The following is a 20,414-nucleotide window of genomic DNA, read 5'->3' as shown; positions in this document are numbered from 1 at the left end:
CATTTTGAATGTCTCCAGTTAACTGCCATTCCTAAGGGTAAATGGTATTGCCCTGATTGTCGAAAATTGACACAATTTACGAGAAGCAAAAAGAAATAAATTCCCTGTGCTGTTCTCTTGCCATGCAAATAGTTAGAGCTGTTGTATTACTATGGTTTCTTGAATATAATCATAATTTTGTCATTGTTGTGATTTGTTGTGTTAAAGTTATTTACAATAATTCAATCAATTGGTACGATTGGATTACAAACATTAGTAAGAGCACAGCAAATGCGAATGATGCGGTCCAATAATGGATTATCTTCTCCCTTTCTGATTATAACAAAATCAATTGGTATGGTGTCATGTAAAATGGAATATTTTTGCCGAACCATTCCGATTACACGTTCTACATGAATCCTGACATTAGCGATTGTCCTGGTTTCCTCTATCTCAACTGCAGACAACTGATCTTTTCCTTTGGTGAATGCAGGAATGTGTAATCTGGCCTGCATCATACCAACAGATTCGCTAATATCAAACCCTCTGTCTGCCAACACAATGTCGCCTGGTAATAACTTCCTTAAAATCCCACTGTTTTCTGTCAAATGCTTGTCACTTACACGACCACCCCAGGCTTCTGAAACAAAAGCAACTGCTCCTTGGGGAACAATTCCAAGTAGTACTTTAGCAGTGTTCCTATGTTTATAATTGGACCAAGTTGATGATCGCGCCTTCAAATTGGATGGTCGTTCCAAAAAGATCTCAAAGCAATCTATCACAATTGCTACCTTCTTGCCAAATGATAGGCGAAAGCAATTGGGCATGGTCTTCTGTAAATTTTCCCTCTCAGGCCAAATGATGAGACCTTTTAGTCTGATGTCCATTTGCGTTATCCACTTGAGTAAAATTCTGGATACCGTCGATGGTGAAACATTGAACCGATAACTTAAATCTACCAAAGGCGGGTTGATTCTTAATTTCAGCATTACCACCATGAATTCTTGAAACTTTGTAAGTTTACATTGCGCAGATCTCTCACCTGGTAGTGTAATACACACATGATTGAAAATGGCTCTTAAAACTTTTAGATTTGGTAATACAGTGTAAAAGCTCACAATGCTGTCATCCTTGAGAGACTCCTCACAAAAGGGAGGCAAGTGCAGTTCAAGTTTGGATGACAGCTCTTGAATTATCTCATGACATTTTAGTAATTCTTCTTTCAGCCTGGTCACTTCATCTGCACACTTACAACTGCCTTCAGTGCATGTAAAGGCAAGCATAGCTGATCTGACTTCTTCCTTTACCAGATCCTTAATGGAAATTGAAAACTCTTCAATCATTATCCTTTCTGTCACCAGCTCCATGGCAGCAGCCTCGATTTCAAACAACTGAAAGACATTAAAACCAATTTCATTGATCAGCTCACCAACAGTTTCATCAACGATTTCATTTTAGCAATACTTATCACTTCAGATAACATTAACTGCTCCTCTTCTGCCTGCCGTTGTCTTTCAGCTCTTTTTCTAGCTCTGTCAGATCTCTTCACTTGCAGCTGTGTAGGCTGTGAACTTTGCTGGAGTTTATCATGTCCGAGGTGGAGTGTAGGGACCCAGTCTATGTTAGTTTCATCCATGGCTTTGGCTGGTTTACCGGAATGAAAGTGTTTCGAACAGATCATATAGTTTTGCATGTTGCTCTCATCGAGATCATCCCGCGAAATGACAGCAAGCCAAGCAGTTCTTCTTTTCAGTGACAGCTGATACTCTTGTTCTCCATAATGATACCTTATGGCAGGGATTCTGCTGAAAGAAGCACGTCGTACTTTTGAATCAGAACGATTATTACAACCAAAAATCACACAAAGTCCCATCGCAACTACCTCGGCATGTGCAACAAAATGGCCGACGTGTGGGCAAGCTATAAAATTACGTAACCATGCGCACGTGATGAAAACGCTCTATAGCACTAGTTCTCACCTTAGCCCAAAGTTTTTCAACTCATAGGATAGCAAGGATATAACAGAACGCTCTCTATCTAAGTGGTTTTCATGGTGAAATCCAAGTCATGCATACTAATCACGTGAGTATTAATTGATCCCAACAATCGATTTCAGCCAGTTAACTTCAAGGTGTCTTTTCACCTATTAGGTGAGGTGTCATAGCAGTCTCAGCTGCTGGCACTTGTGCAATGCTGCACAAAACCACAGCCAGTGCAATAATTGCACATTGCACTGCGGTCAGTGAATTATAACTTATAATGCACTCGTTGCGGTCTGCAAAACTGCAACAAGTGCATTATAAGTTATAATGCACTCGCTGTGGACCATATACAAATTATGGCACTGGCAGTGCCTTTGAATTATTCGTGCAGAGTGGTACATACTTGTCTTGTGAAATCCAAGGTGGCGGCCAAGAAATGGCTGTGATGGTAGGTTAATGGTAAAAAATTTAGTAACGACAATTCGGGTGAATTTGGTGCCGAATCCTAGTGAAACTTGGAGGAGGCAGCACAAATTCACCTGAATTATCGTTATTAAAATTTTTACCGTTAACCTACCATCACAGCCATTTCTTGGCCGCCACCTTGGATTTCACATCTTTTTTCACCATGGCCTTTTTAGGGGCCACACCTTTTTTTACAGCTTGGCTGTTTTTGATCAGATACTAGTTACATATTTAAAGTAACTATAACTGTAACTAAGTTACATGGGATAAAAATTAACTACCCAAACTCTGTTCGTGATACTTACCTCAGGTCCACGTAGGACCTTAGTAGTATTGTGAATTTTATATCAGAGGAAACTCTATTGTGTATGTGTTCTTTTTCTAGTGCTCAATTGTGACATCAAAGGGTGTTGTGAATTTCTACATATTTGTACGCTCTCATATGATAGTAACAAACTAAAACCCAGGTCAGTTTGCATGTTGTGCTTATAGTATTAATGTTTTCCTAGTACTCAGATATGTTTGTGTATTGTATTAATGATCCCGTCGGTTTTGCAGACCATCTGGTCATAGCAGTTCACAGACTAGCAATCAGATGTAGTCATGGTACTGTAAGTCAGTTAGGACCATGCAAAATGCCTGCGTGTTGTTTTACAGGACTGGTCTTTTGTATCGTCAGATATCCAAGCAAATTTCTTTGGTGCTGCAACCAATGTTCCAGCTCAGTTAACAAAGAAATGATTTTAGGATCAGTTGATTTTACAGGTATCACCTGGTCTTATATTTGTTCATCATTGTATAGATATTCTGATTTCCAGGTCAGTTTATGTACTACAAGTCATATTCTAGTTAGTGCCCACTTGTTATTTAGCAGGTATCCTGATGTTTAAGTTAACATGTTTATGCGGGTTTTCCATCATCTTGTATCATTATATATCCACTCTGGTTTTGCACCATTTTTCATCATCGTATTGGGTGTCAAAGGCTCTGGCATGTACTTAGGTAATTTGTTTATGATTTGTGGTGACCACAAACCCAACCCTATATAATTGGAGTCTTAGCCCAGTTGTCTGATTAATAGTTTTGACTCAAGGTGTGTATTGTGGGTCATCATGTTCCAAGTTTATTTACCCAGCAGTTATGCTACGTGAGATATTCACTTAGCCTGGGATATTTTTTTGTTTATCTTGATTATCCATTCTATCATTGGTACAACTCAGATTCCACCCAGTGTTTCTGTGACTTCAGTTACATGGTCAGAGATAAATTTGATAAAGAAAATGTGTTGTACATTCTGTTTAGTGCCAATTTGTTACACATGTCACTTCATGAGCATCCTCCATGAGCATCCACCAGCCTGGCATATTGATTATTTTGTTCATTCTCTTTTAATTCAGTGCCTGTTTATTGTTTTACAGGACTGGTCTCTTGTGTCATCAGATATCCAAGAAAGTTGTGTTTGTGGTGACCACAGACCAAAGCCTATATAGACAGTGATAATTGGAGCTCTAGCCCAGTTGTCTGATAGCATACAGCTTTGACTTAAGGTATGTGTACAAGCTCACAGCAATAGCTTTGTAAGCTGTACTTTTATGCATAAGTTTAACTTAAGATCAGCTATGGTTGTAAATGAGGTAAACAATATATCAGGTATTGGCTTAAATTAGCTTAAAAAGTGAAAATTTGTACCACCCTAATCCTGATTTTCTTGTTGTATAGCTAAGAAATATTTACCATGTCGTAAATTCTGTTTGGTGGCCACTTGTTATTTGACAAGTCTCTTCGTGTTCATGTTTACATACTTAGGCACCAAATGTATAGATAGGAAATATTTACCATGTTGTACATTCTGTTTGGTAGCCACTTGTTGTTTGGCAGATCTCCTTGTTTTCATGTTTACATACTTAGGCACCAAACATTTACAATACCTCTGGTACACCAGATTCACTTAGCCTCGAATAATTTTTTGTATGTTTAATTCAGCACCTGCTTGTTCTTTTACAGGGCTCACATAGTCTTGTGTCATCATGCAGACATCCAAGAAATCATCACTTTTGATGTTAAACTATTTGATGTTAAACTATTTGATGTGATGTTTATTAAATTTGGGTTACATGTAGTAATAGCATTGTTATCAAGACACACGATAGTGTGTCGTGCGGCCCAAGAATCCGGCGCGCCACACCATGGGTATATTGACAGGAAGAAAACGTCATTTTCATACTTATGTATCTCGGTTATCCCTTATCCGATTGGAACCAAATTTGCTACAGAGTTGCCTGCCCGCCAGGGAAGTCTATACACCAAATTTGAAGGAAATCGCTCCAGCCATTTCCGAGATACGAGCTGCCAAAGTTTCCTTTTTTTTCTTTCTTCGTTTTTTTCTTCTTCGTGGTTTCGCACACTTGCAAAATTGCTATAAAACATGAATGCGTGCTGTGATCAACTTGAAATTTGGCACACAGAAAGGGAGTACAAAGGCAAATCCTAGCATCAAATTTAGTACACATCCGATGAATGGTTCGGGAGTTATGACTGATTATTCACATAAAACAAGATTGATTTGTTGTCAAGCCTACAGGATAAACCGCTTCATGGAATGAGTTGAAAATTGCTATGTAGATGGAGTACCATCTTAGGAGTGCCTTTTGGTGGTTTGTAAAGAATCGAGATAAAGACCATGGAGATATGACACAAAACCCAACCTGTGTCACAATTACGCGATCGATTTTTATGAATAAAAAAATTATTATTTTTTACGTCTACTAGGCAAACCGCGGAGAGCAATGAGCTGAAAATCTGTGTATAGCTGGAATAATCTTCATAGAAAGTCCTTGCAGTAGCATGGAAGAATCGGATTACAAACCACTGAGTTATGATTCGAAAGCCAACTCCGTGTGGCAAATGCGAGATCAAGATACTTTAATGCACCTATCAATGTAATCCCCGACTACCACTAATACGGGCTGAGGTGGGGGAAGGTGGGGATTGGCATTTCTGAAAATGACAATTCCCCACCTACTGGGGGAGTACTGGCGATACATACCCCGACCAAGTCTCGACCTGCAGACCCCGGGAATACTGGGGCTAGGCGGGGATATGTACGGTCGTGTGGCGTTGGTCTAGTGATGAGTTACTTCGAGTGGATTCTAGTATAAACGTAATAGCTAGCACCCGACTCTCTTTCCTAAACTGAAAGCACACTTCTTCGCTGTCTGAGTGAATTTCTCTAGCAAAGACAAATCCCACTATGTTGGGGTAATTTTGTCAGGGAAATTTAGCGATCAATTCCCCCACCATCCCCGACCTTTCCCCACCCTCAGCCCGTATCAGTGGTAGTCGGGCATTACATTGATAGGCGAATAATAGAACAGTCACCCTAATAGAGCATCAGCTAATTTATTTACTCCATTATAGCATTCTATTACATTACAAGTTATTCTGTAGGGAGTTCAGCTGCAAACCGTTAATCTTATAGACAGTTCAACAAGAAGCAAGTCACCCTATAGAGAGTTCAGCTACAAATATATTGTTGTAGTGATTCAGAACATTACAAGTCACACTGAAGAGAGTTCAGCTATAAACAAGTCATGCACCCTATAGAGAGTTCAGCTACAAACAATTTACTCTGTAGAAGTTCTGCTACAAACAAGTCTTCATTCAGAGAGTTTAACAACCAAAATCTACCATGTAAAGACTTCAGCTACACTAACAAGTTACTCTGTAGAGAGATCAGGTAGAAATAAGAGAGAGCTCAGCTAGAAAACGTCACCTTGTACAGAGTTCAGCTACAAACACATCACACTGTAGAGAGATCAGATAGAAGAAGCCACCTTGTAGAGGGTTCAGCTGTGAAGTGATCACCCTAGAGAGAGTTCAGCTAGAAAATATCACCCAGTAGAGAGTTCAGCTACAAAGAAACCATCCTGTAGAGAGATCAGCTAGAAAGATGTCACCTAGAGCAACATCAGCTACAAAGAAACCATCCTGTAGAGAGTTCAGCTACAAACAAATCATCCTGCAGAGAGTTTGGCTACAAAAAATCACCCTGTAGAGTATTCAACTACAAACAAATAACCTTGTAGAGTGTACAACTAGACACGAGTCACCCAGTAGAGAGATCAGCTACAAGAAGTTACATTGTAGAGAGATCAGCTAGAAGAAAATACCTTGCAGAGAGTTCAGCTACAAAGAAATTATCCTGTAGAAAGTTCAGCTACAAACAAATCACCCTGTAGAGCTATCAGCTAGATACAAGTTACCTTATAGGGATCAGCTACAAACAAATCACCCTGTAGAAATATGTGTTGGAAAAAAATCACGATGTAGAGAGTTCAGCTAGAAACAAGTCACTCTGAAAAGAGTTCATCTACAAACAATGGGAGTTTCAGCTACAGTTCAGTTATGTATATGAAGTCACCTTATTACCTACAGTATGATTATCTTTTATTGTTAAATATACAAATATTTTTAATCAGACAAAATACTGTACACAACATTTCTTCCTTTGTTCCACAATTCCTGCAGAAAAAAAAAACAAGTTAGAAGGAAGCCCTAAAGCTGGCCATAGGACGGCTTTGGGGTATACAAATACAAAAAGAAGTGAAATCTAAACTAGGATTCGGCACCAAATTCACTTGAATTGTCGTAATTAAAATTTTTGCCATTAACCTACCATCACAGCCATTTCTTGGCTGCCACCTTGGATTTCACATCTTTTTTCACTATAGCCTTTTTGATGGCTGCACTCTTTTTTTACAGCTTGGCTGTTTTTGGATTAGATATGTTTACCATATGGCAAGAAATTTTCATGGATTTTGCAGCCATCTTATCTGCAATTACAATCATCTAATTTTTTGTTTGTAGCTGTCATGGCAGTTTCACATATCCACGGCAGTTATACACTTCCACAAAGCACTAATTAAGGTGGAGCTTGTGTTGTAGCTTTCACTATGTACGTACTGTAGGGTAACAAAATTTTTGTCTGGAATATGGTTTGTGGTTTGTTACTTTTTGTACATGAGTTTTAGCAAGAGTTCATAATATATATATTTAGGAGAGTATCCAACGCCTGTATTGCCCCTTCAAGATGCACTGCGTATTAATTGTGCAACATTGTGTAATATATCCGAATACTTTAGTATAATTTCAGTAAACTCCAACACATGGCTTCGCCATGAAAGACTTGTTGATAGGCGTTGATATACCAAAGCGAATACCTGCAAGCACTTCAAGGCCCTTATAGCTCTTGAAGCAAGTTAACACCTTTGGTGATGACGACTATTGTGTAACATTATTACGCAGTGCGTTTTGAAGTGGCAATACAGGGTTGGATACTCTCCTAAATATTATATATTATGAACTCTTGGTTTTAGTCATTCCACACAACATGCAAAATATATCTTGCATGGTGCATAGCACTACATGGAGTCTTAACTAATGACTTATACACCTTCCCTAGTATCTATACGTTCTCCACGCTTTCACACCTTGCTTATAAGACACCTGCCAATTATAAAGCTTGCATGAGGCATGGCTCTAAATGGAGTCTAAAAGATTTCTGCTTAAAATGCCTTCCCTAGGTAACTTCCAGCTCTGCACACTTTCACAACTTATTTGTCGACACTAGGGCTTGTGTCCACATCGTGTCTTTAAAAGTTATTGTCTGGATTAGAGGTTTGAGGAGAGAAATACGTGTAGGGGCAAACCAGAATTAGATAATGTCAGTGCTAGATGGACTGTACAAACATGGGTATATTGACTGGTATAACGTGACTAAGTGTAACACAAGGTAGAGAAATAAAGTGAAATATGTCTAAATACGGTAATATTTTTTTATTTTAGCGAGGTCGCAAGAAAATGACTACAACTAAAGATTTACTTATTACATAACGCTATACAAACCCATTGAGAGATGTTGCATAATCCAAGACTAATTTTGCAAAACCACCCCTACATGTAAATAATTGACAGTAGTGGCCGCGCGTCTTTTAATTGAACGTACGTTTCATAGTTTCTTGGCTGGGCGCCTTACTACATGGGTTGATTATAATGATAAGCTATATAGCCAGCTCAGACGACCTCCAGGTAGTAAGCGCTGTTTGTCATTATCAAAGAGAGTTTAATTGGATGTAGAACAGCTTTGTGTTTCTTTAGCAACATTACTGGCTAATTATTTTTCTTCTAAATTGTCTAACTCAAACATACCATCAGAAGAATTGCCAACTCTCCAAGAGTGCCATAGTTCATTGTTTCAACAATTTTGGATTAAGCACTCATGGGTTAAATCTGTGTTGATGAATCTTGATGCAAACAAATCCACCAGAAATGATGGGTCCTGAAGTGTGAGTTCAAGAGTCCTGAAGTCATGTGCTCCGTCACACTGTGGCCCCTTACTGGTTTGTTTCGACAGATTATTCACCAGGGAGTATTTCCAGCATCTTGGAAGATCAGCCGAATAACCCCAGTATACAAGAAAGGATCTCGACCCAATCCTATGAACTATCGTCCTTTCACTGTTCTACCAACTTTATTATGCATTGTTGAACGTGTGCTTGTGCCACAGCTATACTATTCAACATGTTCCATCAGAACTATTAAAGGCTCAAACACTCTTGATGCCGGATTTTCACTTGCATCCACCATAATGTCAGCCCTTAATCAGCGAGCAGAAGTGAGATTGGTTTCCATAGACATAGTATTTGACCATGTTTGTTGGAAACGTCTTTTGGCCCACTTATGGAGCGTTGGATTTTGAGAGAGTGTATTTCATCATATCTCTATCAGATCGGTACATTAAAGTTGTCACTTCTGTAGATTCATATGAACTTTATTCCATCTCTGCAGTAGCGCCTCAAGGAGCCATCTGGTCACTACTTCTGTTTAATTTATACATCCAGTTGTTTCCTACTGTGGTAAAGCATTGTTCAATCATTGGATATGCCGATGACCACACCCTTTTGAAAATTATCCCTCAGAAGTCAGACCACTACAATGCTGCCACACAATTAAATCAATTTGGTCATCCTTGGAATATAGAGTTTACTCCGTACAAGACATTCTCATTAATTATTTCTTTAAAGACAAATATTTCAGAACATCCACCTTTGTTTCTGAATGATTACCATATTTCTGAAGCGAAGTCAACTAATATTCTTGGTTTTACTTTTGACTCTACCTTTACATGGCAAGATCATATTGTGAAGGCGTTGACTTGTGGAAAGCAATAACTTGGTCAGCTACATCGATGTCATAACTTTTTTTAACTCTCAACTATACTATCCTTTACAAGTCATGGGTAAGACCAACAATTGAATATGGATATGTTTTTGCATTCTGGTGTAGCATCATCCCATTTACATCATCTCGATGCCTTACAGACATGCATTGAACATATGAGCTCCTCTAAATTTCCATCCTTATGCAACCTTACTGTATGTACTGTTATAATCACAAGCTATTATGGCTGCTGCTTGCCTCTTTGCTTATACGTATGCTATTACCATTGCTATTACCATTGTTATTACATGTTTAGCTTTATCTGTGATAGCAAGTATTTGGTGTTTTACGGGATACAAAAACTTGATAGCTTGTGCATTCAGTTTCCTTTATGTGCAACCGCTTGTCATCCACTGCCCTCAGTTCCCAACTTTTGTACATCATAGCACACGTTCTTCACACATTCTTCATACATTTCAGCATATAGCCTGCGTGATCACAGGACATCATGTACTAGTCTTAATATTTCAATATGCAATTACAACTGGAAAACCTGTTGTCCCTCTGCCATGAGTGCTAACAGGTACATCGGCCTGTTGTCAGTCCTGTCTGCCCCTGTGACTGATGAAGGCTGATTATATCCTATACCAGCTGTCCTAAGGGATACTTATATATAGATCCTCAGGATATGCTCCTTGTAATTCCTGCTAGAATTGGTGTCTCACTACACTCATTCCCTGATATTTATCAGGCTTAAGAGTTCGGGATGCTTTTGATGGAACAGTTGGATTACATTAGGGTAAACGAATGAATATTTCAATAGAATATCTCTGTCATATATCCTCAATAATGCATGAGAGGTGTTTGCAAGAGCATTGTTATTCCTCCTTCAAATGCAGATAAGCCATGCATTCATGAGACATGGTTTACTTGATTCATGTTTCGGAAGTATACTACTATTGCATTGGGAAAACAGTTATTAATTGCACATACTCACAGTAAATATTTGTTAATTGTACATACACACACTTGCATCACTATGTGGACTCCACAATACTATTACGCAAGTCAGTTACATAGTGCTTTGGAATATCCATGTTGAACTTTCCCATTTTTCACTAAACACACAACTGATCGACGGTATCTTTGCATATGTGATTCACTCATACCTCTTCTCCGAATATCTACAAGCATAATACACCAAATCAATACCCGCAGATTTCGCTCATAAAATTATGTGTAATTTTTTTTTGTGAGCGATGCTACGTGTTCATTCCTATAACTTCTTTTCCAGTACTGTTATTGCAAACGTATCATTACATGCATGACAATGCAGGTGTGTTATTGCACACATGTTGTTGTAGGCATGTCATTGCATGTGTATTGTTGTATGTGTGCTGTCGTGCTATGTTGGCATGCATGTTGCTGCATTTGTGTTGGCATGTGTGATGTTCTGCTTTTAGCAGTATGAGTATGACCTGTTCACTTCCATACATACAATGCTACAAATTACATCATTGGGACATCAATATTTGATCCTACTTGCAGGGATTTCCAGCTGTTTGCTTGTGTTTTGCTACATCATACCGGGCAACGTAATCCCATTGTATTTTTGTCAATTGTTTCAATAGCAATACATTTACTGCAGTTTGTTCTCACATGCAGTTCGATTCCTGGGGTTGGAGGGATTTTTTTCCTTACTTTGGCCCCTTTTCTGTTACACCTTTTCAGCTATAAGTCACTAAGTCTAAGTCCTTGAAATTAGGTTAGGTAATCCTAAGGCTGCAGCACATGTTGCTGCAGACCTTCAGTGCTGGTCACTGTAAAGCATTAATACAATACAATACAATTTCCAGCTACCTATATAAAGCATGTGTATGGTCAGCAACTATGTTTCTGGGCTAGATGGATGATTTGACTTTCTGTTCTTTGTGCTGCCGATTCGCTTTTGTTATTTGTGGCCTTCGCAATACATTTTTTGCCACGATATGTGTTTGAACTAAGAGCTACTTATCATTTCATTTCACATAAATCACATGTTACTGCAACAAGCATCATTTATGGCTGTTACATATTCCTAATGTGCATAATTTCACCATGCATGTACCCTCCTTTCTGTTAAAGCATAAAAGATTTATAGGTATTTGTCCATTGGATATATGCATTGTTTCCCTTTATGTGTGCGCAATACCAACTAATATAGTATAGTGTTGCTATAACAGGGTGATAGGGAACTGAGGAAGTTTGGGGAGAATTTGGGTGGATGAAGTGCTAATTATCTGTGCATGGCCAAACCAAACCAATTACGCTAAATTTAACTTATATGATTATTCATTGGTTGCTGCTATCACATTGTGTTGCTATGCATATATGTTGCGTTGCTGCAATCTTATACTAATTGGAAGACATGGCCAACTGTAAATCAAGTTATGCCATATCTACAATGCTTGTCTGTGTGGCTTGTGCAAAAGTTTTTACATCCTACTCCAACAATTTCCTCAGTTGCCCTTTCCCCAAAGTACTTGTGTATAGATATCTGTATGAAAGTTATTTTTGTTTTGTGCTGTTATGTACATTTCATGGCAATTGTGCAATATGTTATGTGGTAGATATTTGCATGAGTGTTGTTTGTTTGGTGTTGTTACGTATACTTTGTGACTTTGTGGAAAATGTTATTGTGGTTAGAACTAGGAAAAAGTAGGCAATAGGGCTAGGTGTGGTGGAAGGGTGGTGTGTATAGCTAGGAAACATTATACAGTCATGTATATTATGTGCATTGCACACATACTAAATACATGGTAAGTGGTGATTGCACCTGGGGGTGTGCACTGCTCGAATATGCCGAGTACACACTGCCCTGGGGTGTTTCCACACCAATCAGCATGTTGACAACTGTTAGCTGGTGAAGGATGAGGTAATCTATTGACCTTTAGTCCTAAATTTGTGACCACTACCACAAGATCGCAGAGACTTCATGATTATGATCCTGCTAACCATTTACGATTTCAGGTTCCTTGTGATTTTAGATGCTTAGATCGTTTCATACGTAGCTGGCAGGTTACAGCTGTACTACTTTGGAATCAACTTCTGCAGATTTATTATTACGCGGAGAGAGGGATGGGTGGAGAACTACACTTAAAAATACAGTAATAGCAAAATGTGGACTTGTAAACATGTGGATATGATACAACTTGACCCCCATAACTACCAATGTGCCTTAATTGCATTTTAGCACTCAAGAATACTAAAAAGTGACTGACTGAACAACAACCTGCCATGTTCACAAATAGTTACTGGGTCTGCAATGTTCACAAATAGCGACTGGATCTGCAAAACCCGACATAATCACACAAGCCTAAATTGTTAAAGCATTGATTAAAATGGGTAAAATACATGAATGCATACTATTTAAAAATTATGTGGGTTTTTGCAAATCCGATTACAATTTATATTTTGCTAATCTAATCCACTGAAAAGTACAGGGTAAAAATATGTGCTACATATAACTTATGCACATTGAAGTTCAAGTATGTAGTGAACTTAATAGGACCTAGACCCCATCAAATTGGCCTGTCTTGATGAGCAAGAATATTTGTTCATTTCTGTAAGCTACTGTATATAAATGGTACATGAGTTGTGGTTGCCTGCTTACAACATGGTAGAAACATGGTTTACAGTCACCTTTTCTTTGTTTGAATCACCCTCTATTTTTGTACATGGACAGATATAGAAAAGGCGTCATACTTGATGGATTTTCCAGCTCATAGTTAACACACAGAGCTAATACGCAGCCTGCTTTAGTTATGAATTACGATTAATCAATTAAACATTTGTAGTATATTTCTCATATAATTGTTACAAAAATTGAATTCCAGCTGTCTGGTACTATAATTCCAAGATAATTTAGCATAATTGGCTAAACTTTGGCAGTCCACTCCTTTGTTGCTGAAAATATTAAGGAAGTAATAGAATGAACTGGGGAAATGTGTGAGCATAGCAAGTTTACATTCACCCGGTTATAAACGTTGTCATGCCTATGTAGTACTACTAATTCTTCACAAGCTATGATGTAAACATACCTAAAGATGGCAGTTTATCAACAGCAATAGTCAGATGATCCCATGTAGCATCAAGAGTATCATTCAGCCAATCATTCAACATCTTAGAACAACACCGCTCACAGTCATGAGGATTGTTATATTCTATGATGTCCATCTTGTTTTCACCTATGTTAAGTTGGGCACCCAACTGCTTCCATTTTGATGCCCACCATGGTACTAAATACTTGTTGATATCTGCCAGTACTGGTCTTTGCTTTCCTGCAAATAAGAAACATGGTAACACACATCATTATATAGAAAAGCTTATATACAGTGAAATACAAACAGAATAGAACCAATTACAACGAAGATTTTCTCAATTATCAAAAATTCTGACTTTTCAGGTTAACTTTCATACCAAATGTGATGTAATTTGGGAAAACTGTCAATCTACGCACATCAATAGATTGTGAGATATGCGATTTTAAACATTTCAATCCAGTATAGTTTGGGAAGGTCAAAAGCTACGAGTTCAAAGTTTTCACCATAATGCAGCCAACCATAGTGTTTATTTACCTTCAATCCATAGTAAGTTAGGTATTGATTAATCATGATTTGAACGCCTTTTTCATGATGGTATCTGTAACACAAACATGACACCATGGGTAGTGGTGGGAATGGTTGGCAGGTGATTGATATATGAACAGTGATATTGTTCCAGTATACTTTTACTAATATTTAAGTATTACTTACTAATCAGGGGCATAGGAGCACGGGTGCTTGGGCACCCATAAATATTTCTAACCAGTATCAAAATCACTCATCCTTCCTTTTCTAACTTGTCAGTGATTCCATCTGCCTTGATCTCACTTCAACCGTAGTCCATAGGCTTAAACAAAGGTGTGGTACAAGTGCATTAAATAATAGAATACAAGTCTGATTGAGATACTCTATTAGAGCAGTCACATACCCTAATAAACAGTCAAGAGTATTGTTATATTTAACTGTTTATCAGTTATTATCTACAATATATGTGACTGGATTTTGGAAAATCACCCTTATGGGCACATTGTTGATTCAGAGAAAAGCATATTTTGATAATTTAAAGCTTTGTTACTCACCAGCCTTGGCAGTTACACATTTGGATTTTTCAGCAAAGATGGAGCAATTCACAACCTGTAAGGGCAGCTAGTGGCCAAGGTGATCCCTGTAGAGTTTCCCACCATTTTAGATAGGTTTTTCACCAGTGTTGTTGTATCACGAGTCCTCAAAAACAGGTGGCGGGCTGGCGGGGTGGGCAAGAGATTGACTACAGAATGGACGAGATTGGAAACTGAAGGCACTAGACCGCAAAACAGCCCATCAGAGGCAGGAAATAGACTGAAATCTCACAAAACAGACACACATCACACATTCAGCTTCCTGCTTGTCTGTCCAGAGTGTATGAACCCCCCAAAGCACTTCACAGACCTGTACAGACGTCTGGGGTGGTTATGCAGGTCGCCAGAGAACAGTCCACCAAAAGCAGACTTGACAAGTTGAAGGCGAGTTTGATATGGAAATTGTTAGCCTGATAGTGCAGCAACTTCATGCTGGTGTTATCTCACTTTTGGCTTTTGCACCCATATGGTTGATTTTGCTACATCTGGTCACATATTCTAAACAGAGTTGCTGATTCCACCCTTCAGTACTTTTTTTAATGTGAGTAGAAATTCATTGGAGATGATAATCAAGTTGATCTTATTAGTAATCGGGCACCCACATGTTAAATATCTTCCTATACCCTGCTAATACTGTACCACATGTCAGATGATTTACTAACGAGATCCTCAATACTCTTTACTTAATAATTGCTTCACCAATAGGTTGTGTATCTCCTACAAGTTATGTATGCATATAGTGTGCACCCATCACTGCGCTATTGCCACACCACTGATGAACCCTATTTAGCTACCAGTGACCTCTAGTTGATACTGTGATGTATATTGGCTACATAGCTGCCATCTTCAGTGATATTTCCAATAACAAGTACACAGAAAAATTTGGAACTTTTAACTAGAGTAGGGACCATAGCACATTGATAAAAAGTACTGAAACAAGCTGGAGTAGTGCACGATATTAAATCACAGTAAAACAATAAGAAGTGTTATATCTCTACTGTGCTCAATGGAAATGCACAGTAGAGATATAACACTTCTTATTGCTTTACTGTGATTTAACACTTCTTATTGTTTTACTGTGATTTAATATCGTGCACTACTCCAGCCTGTTTCAGTACTTTTTATCGATGTGCTATGGTCCAAATTTTTCTGTGCACTCGTTTGTTAACTTTTTTTGTAAATCATTGTTATGACTGGTGAACCCATGCATATGCTTCTGAAATGGTGCCACACACCCCAGCTATATTAATTATCATCTGAAAAGTTAAGTATCCATTATGCTTCATTGCCAGCTATGTTCAAACCTGTTATACAGCATTTCAGACCAAGAACTGTCCGAAAAGCACCTCTGCAGTCCATGCCATACCAAAGGAAAGAAATGGTGCCGCATGCCCCAGTTATATCAATTATTGTCTGAAAAGTGAAGTATCCATTATGCTTCGCTGTCGGCTATGTCCAACCCATTACATAGCAGTACAAATCAAGAATGGTTCAAAAAGCACCTCTGCAATCAAAATAGCCACTACCACAAGTATTGTGTATCTCTTGCATGGGAAGCCACTTGAAACTACGCCACCCTAGGACAGTATCCGCCAGTAATCATAATTTCTATTTCAATCAAAGTGTAAGACTTTGGAATCATCTACATATTATAAACTTATCCTTACCACCTTATGTCATCAAACAAAAACTTACAAAATGTCTTTGGGATCATTTTGCAGGTTCTCCTGCATCAAAAAGCATTATAAATCAATAAATAATGAATACATTGTGTATGCATATAGTGTGTACCCATCACTGTGCCATTGCCACACCACTGATGAACTGTATTCAGCTACCAGTGACCTCTAGTTGATGTTGATACTGCGCTGTATATTGGCTGCATAGCTGAATAATTTTCATCTTCGGTGATGGTGCCAATAATGTATTATGTATTACTTCATACAATACTGCAATAATGTATAGTTCTCTCTTGTATGTTTTGTATGCATACTGTGAACACATCACCATGCCATTGCCACACCAATGATATACCGGCACTTAGCTACTGGTGGCCTCTAGTTACAATGCCACTATTGTGTTATATCTGCATGTCACTCTTGTGACATATGGAGTTGATTTTGGATTATAATTTCAATCATGCCTTCAACATATACTCATGTGCATAGCCTCACCAGGGGATTATTGCATTGGTGCATGCATTTACCAGGGGGTTGTCACGTTGGTGTGTGTACTTAGTTGTATGTGACCAGGTCCTAGTAATAATTATACAGTACAATCTCGATCATCCAAATCTCGATTATCCGAACCCTCAATTATCCGAACAGTATAAGTGACTGCTCTATTAGAGTATTTCGTCAAGTGAACGTTTTATTAGAGTAGTGTATGTTCTATTAGAGTAGTTGAACAGAATTCCCTATAAAAATGAATGGGCTTCATTTATCCGAACAAATTCACTTATCTGAACACTTTTATGATTGAACCGGCACACAGGTGTTCGGATAATACGATACTGTACAACCAAGAACTAAGAATAATACGAAATGTGGTTAAAATTACATCATAAATAAATCTAATCAAAAACAGCCAAGCTGTAAAAAAAGGTACGGCCCCCAAAAAGGCCATGGTGAAAAAAGATGTGAAATCCAAGGTGGCGGCCAAGAAATGGCTGTGATGGTAGGTTAATGGTAAAATTTTAATAACGACAATTCAGGTGAATTTGGTGCCAAGACCAAGCGGCACAAAATTCACCTGAATTGTCGTTATTAAAATTTTTACCATTAACCTACCATCACAGCCATTTCTTGGCCGCCACCTTGGATTTCACATCTTTTTTCACCATGGCCTTTTTGGGGGCCGCACCTTTTTTTACAGCTTGGCTGTTTTTGATTAGATATCACTTCTTTTTGTATTTATATACTGCAAAGCCGGCCAATGGCTGGCTTTGGGGGTTTTTAACCCATGTGTTTTTTTCTTTACCACAGGAAGAAGAAAAGAACTTAAAGAAGATTTTCAATACTTCAATTATTTTTGATTTTATTAGTAATTATACAAATTATATACATATATTTATTACATGCCCATTATTCCCCACAGGATATTATTTTGCAGCTGATCTCTCTACTGGGTGACTTGAAATGTAGCTGAACTATCTATAAGGTGACCTCTTCTAGCTGATCTCTCTACAGGGTGATTTGTTTCTAGATGAACTCTCTACAGGTGATTTGTTTGCAGCTAAACTCTCTACATGGTGGTTTCTTTGTAGCTGAACTCTCTACACGATGGTTTCTTTGTAGCTGAACTCTCTACAAGGTGACTTCTTCTAGCTGAACTCTCTACAGAGTGATTTGTTTGCAGCTTAACTCTCAGAGTGTACATGATGGTTTCTTTGTAGCTGAACTCTCTACAAAGTGACTTCTTCTAGCTGAACTCTCTACAGGGTAATTTGTTTGCAGCTGAACTCTCTACATGATGGTTTCATTGTAGCTGAACTCTCTACAAGGTGACCTCTTCTAGCTGATCTCTCTACAGGGTGATTTGTTTCTAGCTGAACTCTCTACATGGTGGTTTCATTGTAGCTGAACTCTCTACACGATGGTTTCTTTGTAGCTGAACTCTCTACAAGGTGACTTCTTCTAGCTGATCTCTCTACAGGATGATTTATTTCTAGCTGAACTTTCTACAGGTGATTTGTTTGCAGCTAAACTCTCTACATGGTGGTTTCTTTGTAGCTGAACTCTCTACATGATGGTTTCTTTGTAGCTGAACTCTCTACAAGGTAACTTCTTCTAGCTGAACCCTCTACAGGGCGATTTGTTGTAGTTGAATTCTCTACAGGGTGATTTGTTTGAGGCTGAACTCTCTACATTGCAGTTTCTTTGTAACTGAAATCTCTACAAGGTGACTTCTTCTAGCTGATCTTTCTACAGGGTGAATTGTTTGTAGCTGAACTATCTACAAGGTAACTTCTTCTAGCTGATCTCTCTACAGGGTGATTTGTTTGCAGCTGAACTCTTTACATGATAGTTTCTTTGTAGCTGAACTCTCTACAAGGTGACTTCTTCTAGCTGAACTCTCTACAGGGTGATTTCTTCTAGCTGATCCCTCTACAGGGGGGATTTGTTTGTAGCTGAACTCTCAACAAGTGATTTATTTGCAGCTGACCTCTTTATGTGGTGGTTTCTTTGTAGCTGAACTCACTACAAGATGACCTCTTCTCTCCAGGGTGATGTGTTTCTAGCTGAACTCTCTACTGGTGATTTGTTGCCTCTCTACATAGTGGTTTCTTTGTAGCTGAACTCTTTACAAGGTGACTTCTTCTAGCTGAACTCTCTACAAGGTGATTTCTTTGTAGCTGAACTCTCTACATGATGGTTGCTTTGTAGCTGAACTCTCTACAAGATGACCTCTTCTAGCTGATCCTTCTACAGGGCGATTTGTTTGTAGTTGAATTCTCTACACGGTGATTTGTTTGAGGCTGAACTCTCTACATGGCGGTTTCTTTGTAGCTGAACTCTCTACAAGGTAACTTCTTCTAGCTGATCCTCTACAGGGCAATTTATTTGTAGTTGAATTCTCTACACGGTGATTTGTTTGAGGCTGAACTCTCTACATGGTGGTTTCTTTGTAGCTGAACTCTCTACAAGGTGACCTCTTCTAGCTGATCTCTCTACAGGGTGATTTGTTTCTAGCTGAACTCTCTACAGGTTATTTGTTTGCAGCTAATCTCTCTACATGGTGGTTTCTTTGTAGCTGAACTCTCTACATGATGGTTTCTTTGTAGCTGAACTCTCTACAAGGTGATTTGTTTGCAGCTGAACTCTCTACATGATGGTTTCTTTGTAGCTGGACTCTCTACAAGGTAACCTCTTCTAGCTGATCTCTCTACAGGTGATTTGTTTCTAGCTGTGTGAACTCTCTACAGGCGATATGTTTGCAGCTGAACTGTCTACATGGTGGTTTCTTTGTACCTGAACTCTCTACAAGGTGACTTGTTTCTAGCTGATCCCTCTACAAGGTGACTTCCTCTCTCTACAGGTTGATTTGTTTGTAGCTGAACTCTCTACAAGGTGATTTGTTTGTAGCTGAACTCTCTACAGGATGGTTTCTTTGTTACTGAACTTTCTACAAGGCAACTTTTTTCTAGCTGATCTCTCTACAAGGTGACTTTCTCTAGCTGATCTCTCTATAGGTTGACTTGTATCTAGCTGAACTATCTACAGGATGATCTGTTCATAGTTGAACTCTCTACAGGTTAATTTGTTTGTAGCTTAAGTCTCTTGTTTCAAACTGATCTCACTGTCATAGGCGATTCTAGTGACTCGCAGTGGCGATTCTAGACCTGACCTACAGGGGGGGCCCAGTAGGGAACAGCATAACTATTGTTGTTTGGCTATAGTATAAAGTAGAATTTTCAGGGGGGTCTGGGGGTGCAACCCCCAGAAGCTGTAGGATTTTTGCAATTTAAAGGCTTGACTTGGCCCCCCCTGTTAAAAAATAATTTTTAAAAAATCTTGGGGAAAAATTGCTGTATAGATTGGCATTGTTATATTTAGCATTTTTCTTGTTTT

At 38.6% G+C, this 20,414-nt stretch overlaps 2 protein-coding genes across 5 annotated transcripts in view; both read right to left on the bottom strand.

Moving 5' to 3' along the window:
• The window catches only part of LOC136265625 (uncharacterized), a 67,639-nt gene that overhangs the window by 18,213 nt on the left and 29,012 nt on the right, over window positions 1-20,414 (bottom strand). For 2 of the 4 annotated variants that reach the window (XM_066060524.1, XM_066060523.1), the window contains one exon: window positions 13,724-13,963. In XM_066060524.1, the coding sequence (XP_065916596.1) occupies window positions 13,724-13,963 (240 nt within the window). Of the gene's footprint in view, window positions 1-13,723; window positions 13,964-14,260; window positions 15,647-20,414 lie in introns of those variants that run through there. The other 2 variants (XM_066060526.1, XM_066060527.1) reach the window with 2 other exon arrangements.
• LOC136266760 (uncharacterized) lies at window positions 142-1,425 on the bottom strand. The gene has a single exon (XM_066061783.1). It carries the CDS (start codon window positions 1,344-1,346, stop codon window positions 222-224), a length of 1,125 nt encoding a protein of 374 aa, XP_065917855.1. The 5' UTR covers window positions 1,347-1,425; the 3' UTR covers window positions 142-221.

This window comes from Dysidea avara, chromosome 9 (genome assembly GCF_963678975.1).
Source record: "Dysidea avara chromosome 9, odDysAvar1.4, whole genome shotgun sequence".
Taxonomy (NCBI): Eukaryota; Metazoa; Porifera; class Demospongiae; order Dictyoceratida; family Dysideidae; genus Dysidea; species Dysidea avara.
Note: the sequence above shows the minus strand (reverse complement) of the source record. Positions and strands in the feature narration are given on the sequence as shown.